Source organism: Ursus arctos, unplaced genomic scaffold (genome assembly GCF_023065955.2).
Source record: "Ursus arctos isolate Adak ecotype North America unplaced genomic scaffold, UrsArc2.0 scaffold_11, whole genome shotgun sequence".
In the NCBI taxonomy this organism is placed as follows: domain Eukaryota; kingdom Metazoa; phylum Chordata; class Mammalia; order Carnivora; family Ursidae; genus Ursus; species Ursus arctos.
Genome location: NW_026622775.1, coordinates 60,022,696 through 60,041,850, shown reverse-complemented (window position 1 = coordinate 60,041,850; position 19,155 = coordinate 60,022,696). Strand labels below are relative to the sequence as shown.

The following is a 19,155-nucleotide window of genomic DNA, read 5'->3' as shown; positions in this document are numbered from 1 at the left end:
TGATTTGGAGAATCTCTTTTTCTCAAGAAGCTTTTTCCTTGAATAATGTATTAGAATATGTCTAAGAAATCATGTTTTCTATTAGGCAGCGGAAGTGTTTGTTACAGGCTTATTTTAAAGTCTATATAGTAGTTTCCCCTCCCGCCCAGCCACCACCACAATATAAGCCATATTTCTGTATAGTTAGTTTTAACTGACATGAGCCAAAAAATTGAATTAGGATTTCTTTAGGAGTCTTAACTTTGAATTTCCTACTTTTCATTGCATGTAAACTATCAACCACAAGTAATAGTTTCAGCTCAAGTTCTAGCTTGTATTTTGCATGTTAAAGCTATAAAAAGTCTATTAATGCTGGAAAGAATTTATGGCTATTGTTCTGCTATCGCCTAATTGTTAAAATTTATAAATAAAGACTGACTTTATTTATGTAGACTTGTCTTTCTGCTTTAGGGAGTGAACTACTTTATGTCCAAGGGTATCCTAGATGATTCATCAAAGGAAATAGCAAAGTTTATCTTCTGTACAAGAACACTAAATTGGAAAAAACTGAGAATCTATCTTGATGAAAGGTAAAAAACAAATTTTAAGTTTTCATCAGAAATGAGTTAAGTAATGCTTTTAATGAGTTAAGCTTTACTTTTAAAACTATACCACATAGCAGTCATCTAGTTAAGAAATTTTTCTCACAGCTATTCGTAACTGTCATTGTAGCCTGAAAGCAGACAAACAGTATGTAAACAAACGAGGATGGCTGTGTTCTAATAAAATTTTATTTACAAAACTAGGTAGTGAGCCATATTTGGCTCACTAGATATAATTTGCTTATCCCTACCATAAATAATTGATAGAAATTAAAGATTATAATCATATAATCATGGTTGAGTTCAGCAAGAATTGAAGCATAATATAACAAAGGATGACGATTTATTAGATCACCATTGATAAAAAAAATACATATACACATATACTTACACAAATATTTGTACACATATGCACACACATATACTTACACAAATATTTATATAATTGTAAATATCCCAAATGTACATAAGTAGAATTGTTACATCCATAAGATGGGATGCTGTTGAGTCATTAAAAAGAATGACTTAGATCTGTGTGTAAAGACATAAAAAGCTGTTCACCATATGCCATATGGAATAAGAAAAGCAAATACTAGAAAAATAGGTACTGTATGTTGACATTTTTAAAAGTCTACAAAAATAGTTGTTACCTCTGGTGGTTTGGATTGCTGTGGAAAGTGAAAACTCTTATTATTCTCATAGTTAAAAACATAAAGAATTCTGTTGCTGTTTGAATTTAGCCAAAAAGACCCTTGAAAAGAAGCTGCCCCTTTTAATATTGCAAAATTTATTTTTTCTTCATTTTATAATTAGAATTACTAGCTTCACCTTGCTTTGTTATCACCTATTCACAAAAGATTTAAAAATTATTTAATGTCTTAATCAGAGTTGGATTTTTTAATTTTAAGGATTATGTATACTTTATAGCATTAGCTGATCTGAGAATCAATAATAAGGTATTTTCATCCAAAAACATAATTTATGAGTCCTTATCATTTATTTAGTAGAGAAATGTTAACTAAAGCTGTATCTTTTTCTTTTTCCACTAGGAGAGATGTCTTGGATGACCTTGTAACATTGCATAATTTTAGAAATCAGTTTTTGCCCAATGCACTGAGAGAATTTTTTCGTCATATCCATGCCCCTGAGGAGCGTGGGGAGTATCTTGAAACTCTCATAACAAAGTTCTCACATAGATTCTGTGCTTGTAACCCCGATTTAATGCGAGAACTTGGCCTTAGTCCTGGTAAGAATATATATCCATTCCCCCTTCCCACCTCCAGGTAAAAATAGTAGTGTATGAGACATTTTTTCTCACCATGGGGAAACATGCTTTCAGTGATTAGAAATACTTCTCTTACTACTTATAGCAATGACTAATTCTGTAGAATACATTTATGTGAGCTTAGAATAGTTTGTCATAGCTGTCATTTATAAAAACACAGTTTTTGGAAGAAAGTTAGACTTAGCTATAAATTCATTAAAATTATTCTTGATTGAGAATTGAATATTACTAATTTAACTAAAAACTTGAGAAATTATTTTTAAAGCTTTTCATAGTCCATATATTACATAGGTAACACGTAGAATTTTTCCTACTAAAATTTATTTTTAATACAACTAATTTTTATAATTTGTGAGTATGAGTATATATCTATATATGTGCAATATAACCTGAGTATCCTACATATTTTTTCATTTGACAGAGCTTTACTTTTCTCTTCATCTCAAAAATTTTATTGTGTTTATTAAATGGAGATTAAAAGAACATGTACCCATCTTATGAAATTTGTTGAAAATGCTTTTATAAAATAACATAATATTTAACTTTGCTTTATTAAGACTGCAGGATTCTGAAATAAAAACCCCATTGTAATAACAAGTAGTTGTAGCATATAATACTAAGTATCCTGAGGTTTGTTACTATTTTGATAGTAAACATCAAATATTGCTTTGGGCATGTATAAAGACATTTCATTGTTGTTGTTGCATGGTGCTCAGGTTTAGCAATCTTTTTCCTAAAAATTTACTTTTGAAATTAATACGTAAATTCCATGGACCTTAAAAATACGTATCTCAAAAGAGGATATTAATTTAATTGTCTTATAAGTTGTTTACCTTTTTTTTTTCAAGGACTGTTAATACATGTCTTTGTCATTAAATATTTTCCAATTAGATTTTTACAAAAAACATTCTATGTAAATAAATATGTGGGTTTTTTTTTTAATGGGAAGACAAATATACTAACAGTATAGGTGTATTTTATGGATAGTTGAATGGGAGTATCACATTTGAAACAAAGATGAAAATAAAACCAGTTCTGACATTTTTAAGTTTAGAATGAGCTTTCACTATAAATTCCTAAACTATTCTAAAATGCTTTATGAATTGAAGGAAATACTCACTAAACTGGTGTGCATTCAGGATGATCAAGCATCCCTGTTTGTCCAGGACTGAAGAGTTTCCCAGGACATGGGATTTTCAGTGCTAAAGCTGGAAAAGGCCTAGGCAAACTGGGATGAGTTGGCCATTCTATGTTTAGTTTATGATCTAATCTTGATTTCTTTAAATTATACAAATGTTTGCGTTAAATAATGCCTTTGGGACCACATTTTTCAAACCACCTAATAATTTGAGGTGTTTCTTTTTAATTCCAGATGCTGTCTATGTACTGTGCTACTCTTTGATTCTACTTTCCATTGACCTCACTAGCCCTCATGTGAAGAATAAAATGTCAAAAAGAGAATTTATTCGAAATACCCGTCGTGCTGCTCAAAACATTAGTGAAGATTTTGTAGGGCACCTTTATGACAACATCTACCTTATTGGCCATGTGGCTGCATAAAAGCACAATTGCTAGGACTTCAACTATTAACTTCAAACTAAAGTTACCCAAGGACTTATTTAGCAGATATGGGGGTTACATTAGTGCTGGTCATTCTAGCCTCTGTATACAATCAAGCTCGAGTGTACACCTTTTTTTTTCTTTTACTATTTTCTTTTTTAGTAATTTCCTTGGGGAACTAAAGAATTTTGCAGAATTTTTCTTAATTTTGCTTATCATGTTTTGCACAAAGCAGAGCCATTGTCTGACACAGCTGTTTAAGAATGTTAAACTGACATTATACTCTAAAAGGTGGTGTATTTGTGCATTAGATTTGCTTGAAAAACTACTCATTTTCATTCTTTTTTAAAATACCATGTAATGTGTACATATTTAACTAAAGAGATTTATAATCATAATTATTTTATTGTAAAGATTTTAACTAAAGCCTTTCCTTTTTCTCTCAAACCGAGTTCTGAAATTTATTTGATTCTGATCTGAGCTCATTACTGTCTTCATAAAAGTTGGATCTGACTTGGATAAAAACCAATACCAGTTTCTCTTTCCTTTGAACTTTGAAAAGAGTATCGAGTTATTACTAGTAATAAGCAAAACAGGCACTTATTTTTATAAAATAAACTCGTCACTTGACTTTCCATTTTTAAAAAAAGTTCTGGGTTAGTCATTTCTCAATAAGTCCTTTAAACTACTTGAGATAGCAAAATGTGTTAAAATCTAGCATTCCCATACATAGGAACAGAATGTTATTAAAACATATCTCTTGTAATTAGTCAAAATTTACCATTCTCTTACCTTGATAATTTCTGTTTAGAATCAGTTGAGAAAGGGGTATTGTGAAAGAATAAATTTTCTTCATTCATTCATTCAAATATTTACCAAGGACCTTCCGTGTACTAAACACTCCGCTAGGTAGTAGCAATACTTAGACATGGGCCCTGCCTTCAGAGATGTTACATGACTGGTAACGAAAGGAAAAATACTGCTTCTTAGAGAGCAAATGTATGAAGCATAGCTTAATTAGCAATTTTTTAATTATGAAACACTTAGCATCGAAATGATAAAGAACAGTATATTTATATGATAAGTTAGAAGTCTCCTGGAAATACTGCTAAGTGAAAAGCCTCAGCTTTGAAATGAGACGCTATGTGATGAGTAGCGCCGCTAGTTTAGGGGGTGGAACTTGGAGGTTTAGAAACTTTTGCTGGAAGTGTACAGTCCCAGCTTCTTTCCAGATCTGGTCCTAAGTAAATAGTGGTTGGTCATATTACAACTACAAGTGATGTCCTACAGAATTTTCAATGACAAGACATAAGATAATCAAACAATTTTGAAAGTCACTTTAGACTGGACGTAAACAAGTTCTCAGATCTTGAGGAAAATACCTAAATTTTCACATTTGCATAATTTTTTTTTTAAAGATTTTATTTATTTATTTGACAGAGAGAGACAGCCAGTGAGAAAGGGAACACAAGCAGGGGGAGCGGGAGAGGAAGAAGCAGGCTCCCAGCAGAGGAGCCCAATGTGGGACTCGATCCCAGAACGTGGGGATCACGCCCTGAGCCGAAGGCAGACACTTAACGACTGCGCTACCCAGGCGCCCCAATATTTGCATAATTTTGAATTCCATGACAAAGTAGTTCTTTGTAATTTTTAACTTCAAAACTAATTTATTGGAAAGTTTCAGAAGACCAACAGTAATGATAACATTTTATCATTTTTATTTTCCCATGAATGGCAGGCATCTTGCCCTCTCTGTCTCCTTTTCTTTTTTCTTTTTTTTCTATCCATTAGGTTCTTTCTACCTCTGTTTTAGCTTTACTCTCTTTTCTTTCCTTCTATTTCTTTTTTTGTATCCTCCATTTCAGTTTTCCCCTTTTTCCTGTTTTATTTTTTCCACCCTGACCTGATTATAAATGTAGATTGGCAGTATTCTTTTTTTAACATTTTCTTATGAAAATTCTCAAACATATAAAAATTAAAATATTTTACAGAGAATGCATATATAACCACTATGTAGATTTTACAATTAAAATATTACTGCATTCACTTTAGCACATATTTTTCCATCCCTCTGTCCGTCAGTCAACCTATCATTGTTTTAATACAGGTAATACAGGTTTCGGACATCACAGGACACTTTCTTGCTATATAGAATTCAACTTGTATATTGTTAGCTAGAGATCCACTTTTTAAATTTTTTTTTTCTTTTTTTTTTTTCTTTTTTTTTTTTTAAAGATTTTATTTATTTATGTGACAGAGAGACAGCCAGCGAGAGAGGGAACACAGCAGGGGGAGTGGGAGAGGAAGAAGCAGGCTCATAGCGGAAGAGCCTGATGTGGGACTCGATCCCGGATCGCCAGGATCACGCCCTGAGCCGAAGGCAGACGCTTTAACGACTGCACTACCCAGGCGCCCCTAAATTTTTTTTTTCTTTATAGGTAAAATTTACATTCAGTGAAATACGTAAATGTAAAGTGTACTAATCCATGAATCTTAATAAATGCATACACTTGAGTAAACCAAGCCCATATCAAGATATATAACTTGACAAAACCTATTTACAGTTAATATTTGCACCACTTCACTTAAAATATAGAAACCTTGTAACCAGATAGGGATGTTTACCCACTTCCTCCATTTGTTATAGTTGTCATATGAATTACAGATAGCATACATTACAAACTCCACACTGAATAATATGCTTTGAGTGGTCATATATACTTTAAACAACAGGAAAAACGTTTGTTTATATTGACCCACATTATCATTTCTAATGATTTTATTCCTTTCTGAAAATCCGAGTTTCCTTGTAGTATCATTCATGACAGCCTGAAAAATATTAACATCTATGACAGTTCAGGTCTGCTGGCAATTAATTATCCTAGTTTCCTTTAACATGAAAATATCTTTGTTTTGTTTTCCTTTTTGAAGAATACTTTTGCCGCGTGTGTAATTCTGCATTGACACTTTCTTTCCCCCTTTTGCACTTTAAAGATAGTCCTCCGCTGTCTTTTGGCCTCCAATGTTTCCAGTGAGAAGTCGGTATATCCAAATTGTTTTCTCCCTGTGTGTATAAAAATCCCATTTTCCTCTGACAGTTCTTTTGTCAAATATTCTTCAGTCTCATTTTTTCCTCCCCTTTTACACATATGCTAGAACTTTTGATATCAGCTTACAGATTTTTTAAAATCTTTTTTTCCTCTCTTCTTCAGCTGGATTATTTCTCTTGATCCCTGCTCTAGGTCACTGACTCTTCTATAATCATTCTTCTTTTAAGCTCATTCAATGAACTTTTTTAATTACTATACTTTTTGGTTCTAGACATTCCTGCAAGTTTTTATAATTTATATTTCTGTGCTGCTGAGATTTCCTATCTTCATTTACTGCAAGCACATTTTCCCTTACCACCTTGAACATAGTTAAATAGCTGCTTTAAATCTTTATCTGCTCATTTCATCTTCTTCAATTGTCTCTTCTTTTAAGAATAGATCACATTTTCCTGTTTCTTCATATGTTAGTAATTTAGACTTTGTCCTGGACACGGCAAATAAAATATGTAGAAACCCTGTATTATGATACATTTCTCCAAAGCCTTCTTTTTTAAGCTGGAAGTTAACTGGCAGAACTCAGTTGCGAGCTCTTGCTCCCCTGAAGCAGCTCAAATGTCAGGTCACTTCTTTGACCTGGAATCTTTTTTCTGTGTGTACATATGTCAGAGAGAAGCCAGAGTTTGGGGCACAGTACATACACAGAAATTAGGGTGCTTACTCTTCTTTACTTGCCATTATTTATCTCTTCATTTTCTTGCAGTTACTATTGCCCCAAACTCTGCCCCACGGTTCTTCAGGTCCGTAAAATGAAAGCTGCTATGATGCAGACTGGAGGCCGCCCTCAGGCAAAAGCCAAAAAATGGGAAATTCATCCAACGCTTTTCTCTTCTCCCACGTATTCTTTTCAATGTCAGCCTGAAAAATATTATTGAATCAGCCTTTATTTGGGTTGCTTTCCATTTCTATACTTTGTCCAGAGTTTGTGGTTTTACCTGTTCAAGGATTGGTCTGAAAGAGCTACTGGGCCATCATTTGACGTAGAACCCTCTTTCCTTGGGCAGTATTCTTTTTACTACTTTCTATGCTTACTGAATAGAGATTTGTTCCTGGTATTTTAAAAACTAGGTGACTATAAATTTAAATGTTTATTTTTTAAAAACCCATCATAATAAACATTTACTGAACACTTAACTCAATTAGAAATTCAGTGGTTTCCAGTGGAGGCCCCACTGGCTTTCGGGGAAGGATGTTCACTATGGGAAACTGCGCCTTACAGTAGAGAACATCAACATGCCTGGATTTTGCCTGCCAGATGCCAGGAGCATCCCTCAGTTATTGTGACATACAAATAATGTTCCCACATGTTTCCAGTTGCCTGAAGTTGGAAACCAGTGGAACTTCTTTCTGATAAAACAAATTTATCTTTCTAAAACACAGGCTCCGTATGACACATCTGTTTAAAGTCTTCAATGTCTCCCTTTCTACAAAATTAATCCTCCTTAGCATGGCATATAAGGCTGTACTATCTGGGGGCAGCTGAGTGGCTTAGTTGGTTGAGCATCTGACTCTTGATTTCGGCTTGGGTCATGATCTCAGGGTCCTGGGATTGAGCTCTGCGTCAGGCTCTATGCTCAAGTGGGAAGTCTTCCCCACCCCCACCCCCACCCATGTACACACACTCCCTCTCTGAAATAAGTAAATCAATCCATCAATCAGTCAATCAATCCTTAAAATCAAACAAAAAAGGCTGTACAATCTGGCCTCAGTTTATCTTTCTTTAAAGCCTCATTTCCAGCGTTCCTCAAATGTGATTTATCTGTCTTTGTCTTTTACAAGTTCGTCTTTCTGTGATATCCTGCTCTCCCTTCTATATCTAAAGTTGCCCTACTCATCATCTAAGATCCACCTCGGATATAACTTATTCAGCAAAGCTTGCAAAGTCTGCCTTTCTATTATAAGGCCTGAACTAAGTAAGTGACAGAGGACTTAGGAGGAATGAATAAAAAACTAACAAAAACTGAAAATTGATGGGATTTAGTGATTTTGAAGGAAGGTGTTTGGTGTAAGGATCTGGTTGTCCTATTATCAAAGGGAACTACTAAGAGAAGCAACCAGAGGAGTGATATGGAACAGATAACGATCCCACCTTTTGGATATTTTGAATCTGAAAGTATCAGTAGAACATTGGTTGCAGCTGGAGAGTAAGGCTAGAAAAAAATCAGGTCTGGATATGTAAGTTCGGGGGTCATATTCGTATTTGAAAGGTATTTTGTTAAGTGAAGCACTGGAGAAAACTCCTCTAGGAAGTTTGTTGAGTAAAAAGAAATGCTTGGGAAACACAGCATTTTAGGTTTTGGTAGAGAAAAAGAGGGTTTGTGAAGTCCATAGAAGGACCGGGGAAGAATGGTGTCTGGAGAACTAGGGAAGTGGTGTTTCAAGATGGATGCCAACTTGTATTTGGTACAGTTCAACCAAGTGGTTTTTTTCCTATCCACACTTAGGCTTCTTTGAGTCTACCTTTTCCACTTAAGGCTGAGTTCTTTAGTTACAGTAGTGCTAATGGCTTTTATATTGTCTCTGACCAAATATTCTCTTCCCCAATGGGTAATCTGAGCTCTGCTGAAACCCACAAGAGTACTTATGGTCCACCGCAACTCAGGCCTGTCTACACCTTCCATCCCCACTAAGAGCTGTGCTGCTTCAGGGCCAGAACATACCGTACCAACTGTACTGCTAGTGCATTTTTCCTATATACATAATTACCAGTTAGGTTTTCTAATATATAGGTTGGTTTGTTTGTTTTTTAAGAAAAGAAGGCAAGGGAAAAAAGTGCTCAAAAACTTTGAGTCATCCAGATTTATCATCAGCAGGATTTTTCCTAAGTACATTTGTTAAAACTAACACTCTCCGGGGCGCCTGGGCGGCACAGCAGTTAAGCGTCTGCCTTGGGCTCAGGGCGTGATCCCGGCGTTCTGGGATCGAGCCTCACATCAGGCTCCTCTGCTATGAGCCTGCTTCTTCCTCTCCCACTCCCCCTGCTTGTGTTCCCTCTCTTGCTGGCTATCTCTATCTCTGTCAAATAAATAAATAAAATCTTTAAAAACAAAAAACAAAAAAAAACTAACACTCTCCAATCTCAATGAACCCTGTATTTTCATCCTTCCATTAATTTTGCTGGTGTTTTTTTTGTTTTGTTTTTTTGTTTTTGTTTTTGAAAGCTCGTAACCTCTCCCTCACACTTACCTGTTGCAGTGTTATTTGCCCTTCAAAGTCCTCTTAGACTCTTTCCTCTCCAGGGCAACTGTTCCAATTCTTTCAGGTGGAAATTTTATTCTTATATCTCCCTCAGTACCTAACATAGACCTTGCCCAACTGAATTATTTTAGATCTGGTTTAGTTTGTACATAAGCACATAGGAAGATGGCTTTAATATGTCCATTTTTTAAAAATATATTTGGAGCTTTCAGGTGTATGTGGTTTATAAATTGGAACATATTAGAGTTAATTAACTTCTTAAAAATATTTAAAAACAAATTCAACCTGTGTATTATTCTTGATATAAATTCATCTCTAGAGGACTTCTGATTTTAAATATTTAGATGAATCACTACTTTAAGATTGTCTTTTTTTTAATCTCGATTTAAGCCGTTGATATTTTTACTTCTCTAAATTGATCTTTTACGTGTTTTACAATATGATTAATATGGTGCTTGATGAGACTAAGCGCATTCAGGAGTCTTAACATTTGAGATAACAATTTGTTTATTGTAATTGGAGTCTGTTTTCCTGTGTTTAAAATGAACTTCTTAAATATCATGCTGTTAACTGCCTAGTTTCTTTTTAAGCATTCCTAACTGAATATGTCCACTGTGAGAAGCCATCCCAAGGAAATAATCCAAAATAGGGAAAAGGCAGTACTTACATTTTAGTTCTGTCATTGTTTTTAATTCAAAGGGAAAAAAAAAAAAGGAAATAACTGGAATGCCCAAAACTTGGGGCTGCTCAAACAAATAACTAGCAGATATTTGAGTACACGCTATGTACCAGACACTACGTTAGGCACTGGTCAAGTAGACCAAAATACGTCTTCATTGTGTATCACCGTGAAGCTATGATGTTTATGAATAATATGGGAAAGCAGTTACAAATCATTATGAATACCAAAAGGATATGAAATTATGCATATATGTATATGTATGTATGTGTGCACACACACACATTACAACTTACTATAAAACACCACAAAAATCTGGAGTAAAATATACCAAGATATGGATAATGAGCTTATTTCCTCCTTCGAATATTATTAAGGATCATATATTTTAGATAGAACTAAATAAATTCCCTGAGCTATTCAGAAAATAAAGATAAATGGTGTCCCTAAATTAACCAGTATAGTTTCCCCTCAGAATGTTTCCATGTATTTTTATTCAAAATTTGTTTTATTTTTAAAAGACATTTGGTTGATCTGTTAAATCATTTCTGGACAAATGTTTTGTTTTCAAGCTTCGAAAAGTGGATTGTTTTATATTATTTTTGTCTCATCGAATTAAAGACCAATAAGAGAAAGAGACCAAATCTTTACTGAAGAAATTTTCATTTGTTAAAAGAAAAAAAAAGAATGGCTTTCTTCTTGGCGCAGTTGGACAGGAAGGTTGGATTTAATTTAAAATGATTAATGAGATTTTGTCAGGCTCCTTGACTTTACCACCACTGCAGTTTGTCAGTGCAACAACCCGGGGAGCCCGGACGCCACTCTGTCGCCCAAAACCACTCTCCGGGGAAAAAATTAACTGGCAGAAGTAGTGCCAGGTACACATCAATGGCATTGTCTCCTGGGTATCGACAGTTTAAATGTCTGAATCAGAAATATGTAAATTTTGGGGACACACATACCTAAGATAATGGTTTCACTCTCTTTGCAAGTAGCTAATCACTTTTTAAATATTTCAGTGGTAAAAGAAAGAAAGAAAGAAAGAAAGAAAGAAAGAAAGAAAGAAAGAAAGAGAAAGAAAGGAAGAAAATGTAAGTTGTTGACGCTTTCCAAAGGAAACTATGTAAAGCCAAAATCTTTACTAATGTCTCTCCTCCCTAATTTATTTTAAAAATTAAAATAAAAGGGATTCTAGGATCTCAGGTTACTTTTCTGCTTTCCTTTTTTTTTTTTTTTTTAAGAATTAAGGTGAAGCATTCTTTAAAAATGAAATTGTTTTTCACTTTTGAAAACACGTCTTAGCAGTCAGTATGACCCAGTTTTATTATCAGGTTTTTAAATTAAGCCAAAAGATTGTGATCTGACTTAACACACCCTTTTATGCTCATTCTTGTACTTAAGTTTAAAAACAATCAATGTGATTAGCTAAAACCAAATTAATGAGTATGGTCAGTTATGGATGGTTAAAGCAATATGTATTTTTGCTTTGGTGTTAAGCTGCAAAAGAAAACAATACCAGTGTTTATCATCTTCTTTAAAAGCCTGTCTGAAAGAGTTCAGGCAAAAGGAATTGATTCTAACAAAATCTTGTTGAAGGTTTGAGGATAGGATAGACATCTGAAGACTACACTACCTTTGTGGAAGTTTAACATAATGAATATTTGCCAATTTTTTTGCAAACAAAATGTGAACAGAGAACGCTTTCATGTTAAACAGTTTTAGAGGAGTCCTCTCTCTGAATTGTGAATGTGTGCAACCCCAGGAGACAGACCTCTGCCAGGGCCTGACTGCCAACGAATCTGCCTGCAGATTTACAGAGAAGTGGAAACGTCTAGAAGAGTTGATCGAGGCCACTGTTCTTACCATAAGGACAATAAAAGGAGCAAAACAGAATAGCTCTGTGTATCTACCAGCACTCTCCCACCCATCACATTGCCTCACAGTGAGTTTCTGTCAAGGCAAATGTCATTTCCCATCCTGAGGCCATCAAATAGTTTATTATATCTCTAAAACTCTCAAATTATATACACTATTTTTAATAAGTATCAATTTTAGTGTTGCAATCTAGCTACTTTGTTATGTTTCCCCCCCAAAAAATGGACTTCAGTATCCAATGTAGGTAATCATGTGTATGAAGGGATTCAGTTATTCATTTTATTTCACTTTGGAGATATTTGTTTTTACTACATAACTCAAAAAAATATATATTTTTTTCTCCTTCCCTTAGTTAATCTTGGAACAAAGAAAATAATGCATAGGATTTTCCAAAATGCAACCCGAAAAAAGATTATATAGCCATTGTCAATAATAAGCCAGAGGAATGAAAAACTCTTGACTGAGGCCAAGCTCAGTTTAGATTAGGAGAAATCCAATGCCCTTGGAACAGCGTTCCCAGGGTAGCATTTATTATCATGATGAATTTGTTGGTTCTGGGTCTGGTTCTCAGCCTCAAAATCTGGTTTTATCAATAGACCTCAAGCAATGTATTTTTCATGGCACTGATTTTTTAAATCTAGAACTGAAGGAAGTGTTACAATGGACACTTACTGAATGTGATCAGTACATCCTCTCTCTTTACCAACATCCAGAAAGTTGGTTGATGATCATGGAGTCAGAGCAAGGGAAGTTAGCAGAATCAAACGCTTAATGTTTCGTATTAAACATCATAGCCAAATACATCATTCTCTCAACAGAGATGAATTTTGCACACTTAGAGTTTGATAGCTGAAGTCACTTTGCACTAGGTATGGCCAGTGCTTGGCTCCATATTTCTTTTTATTTTTTTTTTAAAGATTTATTTATTTATTTTTGTGTGAGAGAGAGAGCAGGAGCAAGAGCAGGGGGAGGGGCAGAGGGAGAGGGAGACTCCCCACTAAGCAGGGAGCCCGATGTAGGACTGGATCCCAGGACCCCGAGTTCATGACCTGAGCCGAAGGCAGACGCTTAACAGACTGAACCACCCAGGCGCTCCATGTTTCTTTTTATTTCATACCATTAAGTGGAACAATGCTTTGCCTTTCCCCTCCTCAGTGGTTTCCCTTTTCATTGACTCGAAGAGTTTCTAATACTTTTTTTTTTCAAGTTTTTATTTAAATTTCAGTTAGTTAACACACGGTGTAATATTACTTGCAGGTGTAGAATTTAGTTTGTAAGACTTTCAATTATTATTACATTAATTTCTTTAAAACCTTAATATAGCAGATCATATTACAGGCATGTCCTGCTCCCTAAAAGCCATTCTAATGCATTTGGTGCTTTTCTCATTATTTAAGGGAAATCTCATTTCTCACATATTCAAGTTTACTATAACCCCCATGTACCTATAACATGGCATAAACTTAGGACACTGTTTTACAATACAGTGATGTTTTAATTTAAATATTCAAATACGCATTTAAAGATGGCTCATTTTGTGTGAGGAAGGAATTAACTGTGAAAGAGACAAAAGTGAAGAAAACTGTCCCTTACCATCAAAGGCTTCAGCGGGGGGAAGACAACCATAGTCCATACAGTTCTATAATACTTTATATAGAACACCACAATTTTGCAGAGGTCTGGAGAAGTTATGTGACTTTCGGAGGTTCACATGAACATTTACAGGAATCGAGAGAGGCTGACTCCCAAGTACATTTTGTATATTACTAACCTTAACGAACAGCAGAAGAAAATGTACTAAAAGATCTTAGGAAAGAAAAAGCTAGCATTTTAGAGGAGTGAACAATTAACGTTCCCTAGTTGAGGGATGCCTGCGTGGCTCAGTCGGTTAAGCGTCTGCCTTCGCTCAAGTCATGATCCCAGGGTGCTGGGATGGAGCCCTGCAATGGGCTCCTTGCTCAGCAGGGAGTCTGCTTCTCCTCTGCCTGCCCATCCCCCTGCTTGTTCTCTCTCTCTCTCTCTCTGTGACAAATAAAATCTTAAAAAACGAAACAAAACACACTCACTAGCTGAGTGTGAAGGATGAATGGTATTTCAGTAGGTGTATTACTGGTTCGGGGGGAACAGCGTGATCCAAGTCATGGCAACAGTGCCGAGGGGGAGCGTGGAATGGTCACTGATCTGCTGGACCTGGAGGATAAGGTGTGAGCAATGAGTTAGTGGAAGAGATGACCAGAAACTATAGATTGGAGTACATAAGCTGAAATAGGGATTTGGTACTTTAGTTTTGTAGGCAATTGGAAAGTTTTGTGAAGAACGGTGTCATTTCTGATCTGTGATTTAGGAAGATCTTTCTAAAGCCAATCTAAAGCATGAAGTCGAAATGCAACAGAATGTAGTGCATTCAAGGAGATCAATGAAGAGGCCCCTGTACTTACACAAGCGAAATATGGACAGCTGACCTTCAGCATTGGTACTGGGCGTGGAAATGGAGGACATATCTATGAGACATTTTGGAAGTAAACCATCTTGGCAAACTACCAGCTGTTGGATATAAAGAGGAAGGGGTTAAGAATTACTCCCAATGGTCTGAAGAAGATGTTGCCATTACAACACAATAGACAGACACAATTGAAGGGCAAGTTCACTTGGGTTGGGTGTAGGGTGGTGAATGGAAGGAGAGAATGAACTCCCTTTTCTCAGTTAGATGTAAAGTACAAGTAGGACAGTTATGGGAATCATTATTCAGCAGTTAGTTTAGACATGTATAACAACGCAGAGATTAGAGATGAAAGCTGAGATACCATTTTGGGAGAGTCTTCAGCATAAAAATGTAGAAGAAATAGCAGAGCAGATAAATATGCTGTCATGATCACTTGGCACGGTGCATGAAACATTGTAGGATCTAAAGACATAGTCATTGAGTGAACATTTTGATATTGATAAGTGTTCTCAAACCACATCTCCAAAAATCTCTAAGTGCTTTAATAACATGTCTTAGATATAAAAAATTCATCCTGTTTCAATTTAAAAATCTTTCCCAGTACAATTTTAGAACTAAGTAACCAAGACACTGTCTGTTCAGCAAAAATTCCTCTCGGATGTGAGGTGTTCTACATATCAACTATTCTTTGTAAATTGATAGACTATAATTGATTCTATAATTGGAATACTCAAAACTATAATTATCCTAAAGCAAATTAAATCTTGCCCTGGTGACTGAGACCCATGCAAATCCGCCCCCACCTGACTATTTCTCAGAATGCCTAGAAACTCTGGTTAATTGTTTTCACACCTCCCTGGGGTGAAGGGTTACAAAGCTTCTTCCAGGTTATGTCTCATTGCCCTCATTTCTTCACCAGGACGCTGCCCACTAACATTTATAACTGCAAGCTCTCCGAGAGCCAAAATGGTTCTGTTCTCTGCAGTCCTCACTGTCTTAGAATGGGTGTTCTTGGCAGAAACGGGGTGGTGGGGAGAGGGGAGGGGGCGGAGTACCCACCTCACAGGGCTTAGCCACAGTCTTTGAGGCCCTCCTGACTCCTTCTCTGCTTCTGCCTTCGGCCACCAGTGGCTAACTCTCCCCCCAAAGCCCTTCCCAGCGCGCAAATCGGCCAGACGTCTCTTCGTCACCGGCCTCACCAATTTCTCCAGCCGGCCCACACTCGGCTCCAGACCACCCCAGTGCTTCTCAGCCTCTCCAGCCAGGCACCTGCCTCATAACTTGGGGGACTACAGAGTTTATTGTCTGAACCAGGACACTTTTGAGAGCGCTAAAATGCTAAACCAGATGGTACTTCAAGACAACAGGCATAAACTAGGAAGTATGGTCACCCTACCCATGACTATAATACAATGTGATAAATGCAATAATAAAAGTTTAAACACTTTTCAGTGGAAACGTTGTGAATGTAACGCACCAAAGGGTCAAAATTTGTTTCCAATCAAGAACATCTCTAAATTATTTTCCAATTGGCATCCATGATAAAAACCATACCGTTAGGCTGGGGATATTTGTACCACGCTGCACAGCAGAGCTCGGGCTCTGGAAGGAAATAATCTTTCAGCATCTTGGAAATGTATTTTGTGACTTAGGATCCTTGTAGAGAAGCTCATTTTGTAGTTTGGTCAACAGTATAGGAAACCTAGTCTCAGAAATCTCTGGGATGATTCGGGAAATATTTAAAAATAAAATCACAATTATAGAGAACTTTGATCTTACCGCTCTATCATGATTACTCTGCTAAGGGCTTCGTCTTCATTAAGTCATTTGCCTTCACAAGTACACTCAGAAGATAAACACGACTTCAGAGGTCACCATACACTGGCTACAGTGATAGATATGTACATGCCTGTCTGTGTCTGTCTAAACACACCGTCCCTGAGAAGATCCGGACAAGAATATTCCAAAGCAGAGGGAGAAGCCAGTGCAAGAGCTGTGAGGCACAAACATTCACGTACAATAGAATGTAAGCTTCAGGAAACAAGACACTCTTTCACTCACCTCTCTATTCCAAGCACCTTAAAAAAGTCACCGAAACATAAAAAAACATCAATAAATATTTGGAAAATGCATGCACGAATGAATGAACGAGCAAATTCGTTCAGGAAAGCAGGCAGTTTTTGAGAAGAAGGCAGAGGTCCTATCTTGTCTGGCCTGGTAGGTGGTGGTAAGGCATTTGGATCTTATTCAAGGGCTGTGGATAGTTACAGAAGGATTTTAAAGGAGGAGTGATGTGGTGTGACTTATGTTTTTGAAATAATACTGTGACTGCTGTGTGAGGAATGGATAACTGGCTGGAGCAAGAATGAAAGTAAGGAGGGCAGTTTTCTCAGGCTTCTGAGGTTGGACAGATGAAAGCCTGGGAGGCTTGGAAAAGAACAGTGGCCGGAGGGATCTTAAGAACTGGATGCTGCTAGGTTTTTGGCTTTAAAAACTAGGTAGATGGTGGTGTCATTCACTTGAGATGAGGAACATTGGGAAGGAGTATGTTTAGAGAAGAAATCCAAGGGAGTTTAACCATTAGGAAAATATAAAACCCAGCTAAGAATTAGGGAACTGTTTATGATAAAATGTTAAGTAAAAAGAAACCCCTACGAATTGTATACAGTAATTACAACTCTGAAAAAACTGTGTTTGTGTACTGAAAAACATGAGTAGAAAATATGGTTGAATGAAAACTTTGATTTATTGAGGATTTTGTGGTTTTTAAAAATTTTAGTTTAAAGTTTTACTCTGTTTATTATAATATTGTAAAAGTAAAATTCTGGTTGAAAAAAAAAGCAAACAGTAAGTCCATAAGAAAAGCCTAAAATGAATGCAGCCCAGAATACAATTTCATTGTAATAAATTAATTAAAGAATTTTGTGATGGGATTACTTTAAAACCACTAAAAGCTGTATTCTCAGGACTTAAAATTCAGAGCAGATGTAATGAGGGGTTGAGGGAGAAGGAAGAGAGGTAGAGACCAAAAAATAAAAATAAATAAAATCAAACTCAGATTATTGATATAAAATTCTACTGGTAAAGACCGGAAGTGAAGGAGATCCCATGAGCTCCCATTACAATCCAGTCCTTTATTTATAACTCTAATTTCCTTAAAATTCTTCCACCTTTTTCGAACATAAGGTCTCCAAGTCTCCCTGTGCTTGACTCTGAGGCTTTTTCCTGTTTCGCTATCAGTAGGGATCACAACCAGCTGCTCTCTTCAGTTTAGGAGCACGTTATACACCTGAACCCCTTGGAATTGTCCCTTCTTTTGTTCATACAAAGAAATCCTTTTACAATTTAAACTTATATTAATAAGTACATTTTGGGGCCCCTGGGTGGCTCAGTCGGTTAAGCATCTGCCTACGGCTCAGGTCATGATCCCAGGGTCCTGGGATCGAGCCCTGCGTCACCTTCTCCCTCTCCCTCTGTGCTCCCTCGCTCTCTCTGAAATAAATAAAATCTTAAAAAATACATATTAAAAGAAAGAATCGATCTTCCACTAGGAATTCCGTGCCACACCTTGCTTGACTACATTAAGAGCTACAAATAAATTTTATACAAATGATTTCTGTATGAAGTAATCACTGTTATCAGTCAATAAAGTTATTACCATTCAGCTATGCTGGAGGGCCCCCTGGGCCAAGCAGAGCAGATATAAATCGGTGCCCAGATGTGTGTTGAAAGCACTAAGTTCCACATGAATGTTTGCACTTTGCATCAAACAATAGTTACCCTAGAATTCAGGTAACTCTAAAACAATTACATCTACTGGGAAACTCACCCATATTTCCAACTTATGTATTAAAATATTCTCTCTCTCTCTCTCTTTTTGTTTGTTTATTTGCCACTGTTGTCAAGCCTCATGCCCAAAGTGTGATCCATGCATTTCAAATGTATTGAGAATCACCAGGGCCAAAGTGAAAGATGTGATGAGAAAATTTTCAGTTGTCCATATTCACATGTTAGCGTTCCATTAATTCTGTCCTTAGAAAAAGAACACAGAGACTTTCCTCGTGTGTTGGAGAGAGCATCTTCACACAGACAAATACCGCAACATCTCGCCTTCCTATTTAAAGAGCAGTCAGTAACAAAGATCCTGACACAGAAGCACAGGACAGCCTCCAACTCTGTGTAAACAATTCTGCAAGTATTTCTACGTGGTGTATAAACCACTTTTTCTAATGAGAAAATTATTTTTATCTCTAGGAAATGTAAAGATGAATAAAAGTCCAATTTCATTTGGGACTATCTTAATTCTATCCCAAAGAAGAGATCTGATTACATGAAGTAATTTTATTTCTTCATAAGTGTGACTCTCATTTAAGGGGCCTCTGAAAACAAAACATATACATGACTGCATGTATGTTTATATTGGCATA

The 19,155-nt window shown here is 36.1% G+C and overlaps 1 protein-coding gene across 1 annotated transcript in view; it reads left to right on the top strand.

Annotated features, from left to right (window-relative positions):
* Positions 1 to 3,873, top strand: part of FBXO8 (F-box protein 8) — a 45,164-nt gene extending 41,291 nt beyond the window's left edge. The window contains exons 4-6 of the mRNA XM_026518877.4: positions 451 to 569; positions 1,631 to 1,827; positions 3,239 to 3,873. Coding sequence (XP_026374662.1) covers positions 451 to 569; positions 1,631 to 1,827; positions 3,239 to 3,426 — 504 coding nt within the window. The 3' untranslated portion in view covers positions 3,427 to 3,873. The remainder of the gene's footprint in view (positions 1 to 450; positions 570 to 1,630; positions 1,828 to 3,238) is intronic.
* Positions 3,874 to 19,155: the final 15,282 nt, after the last annotated feature.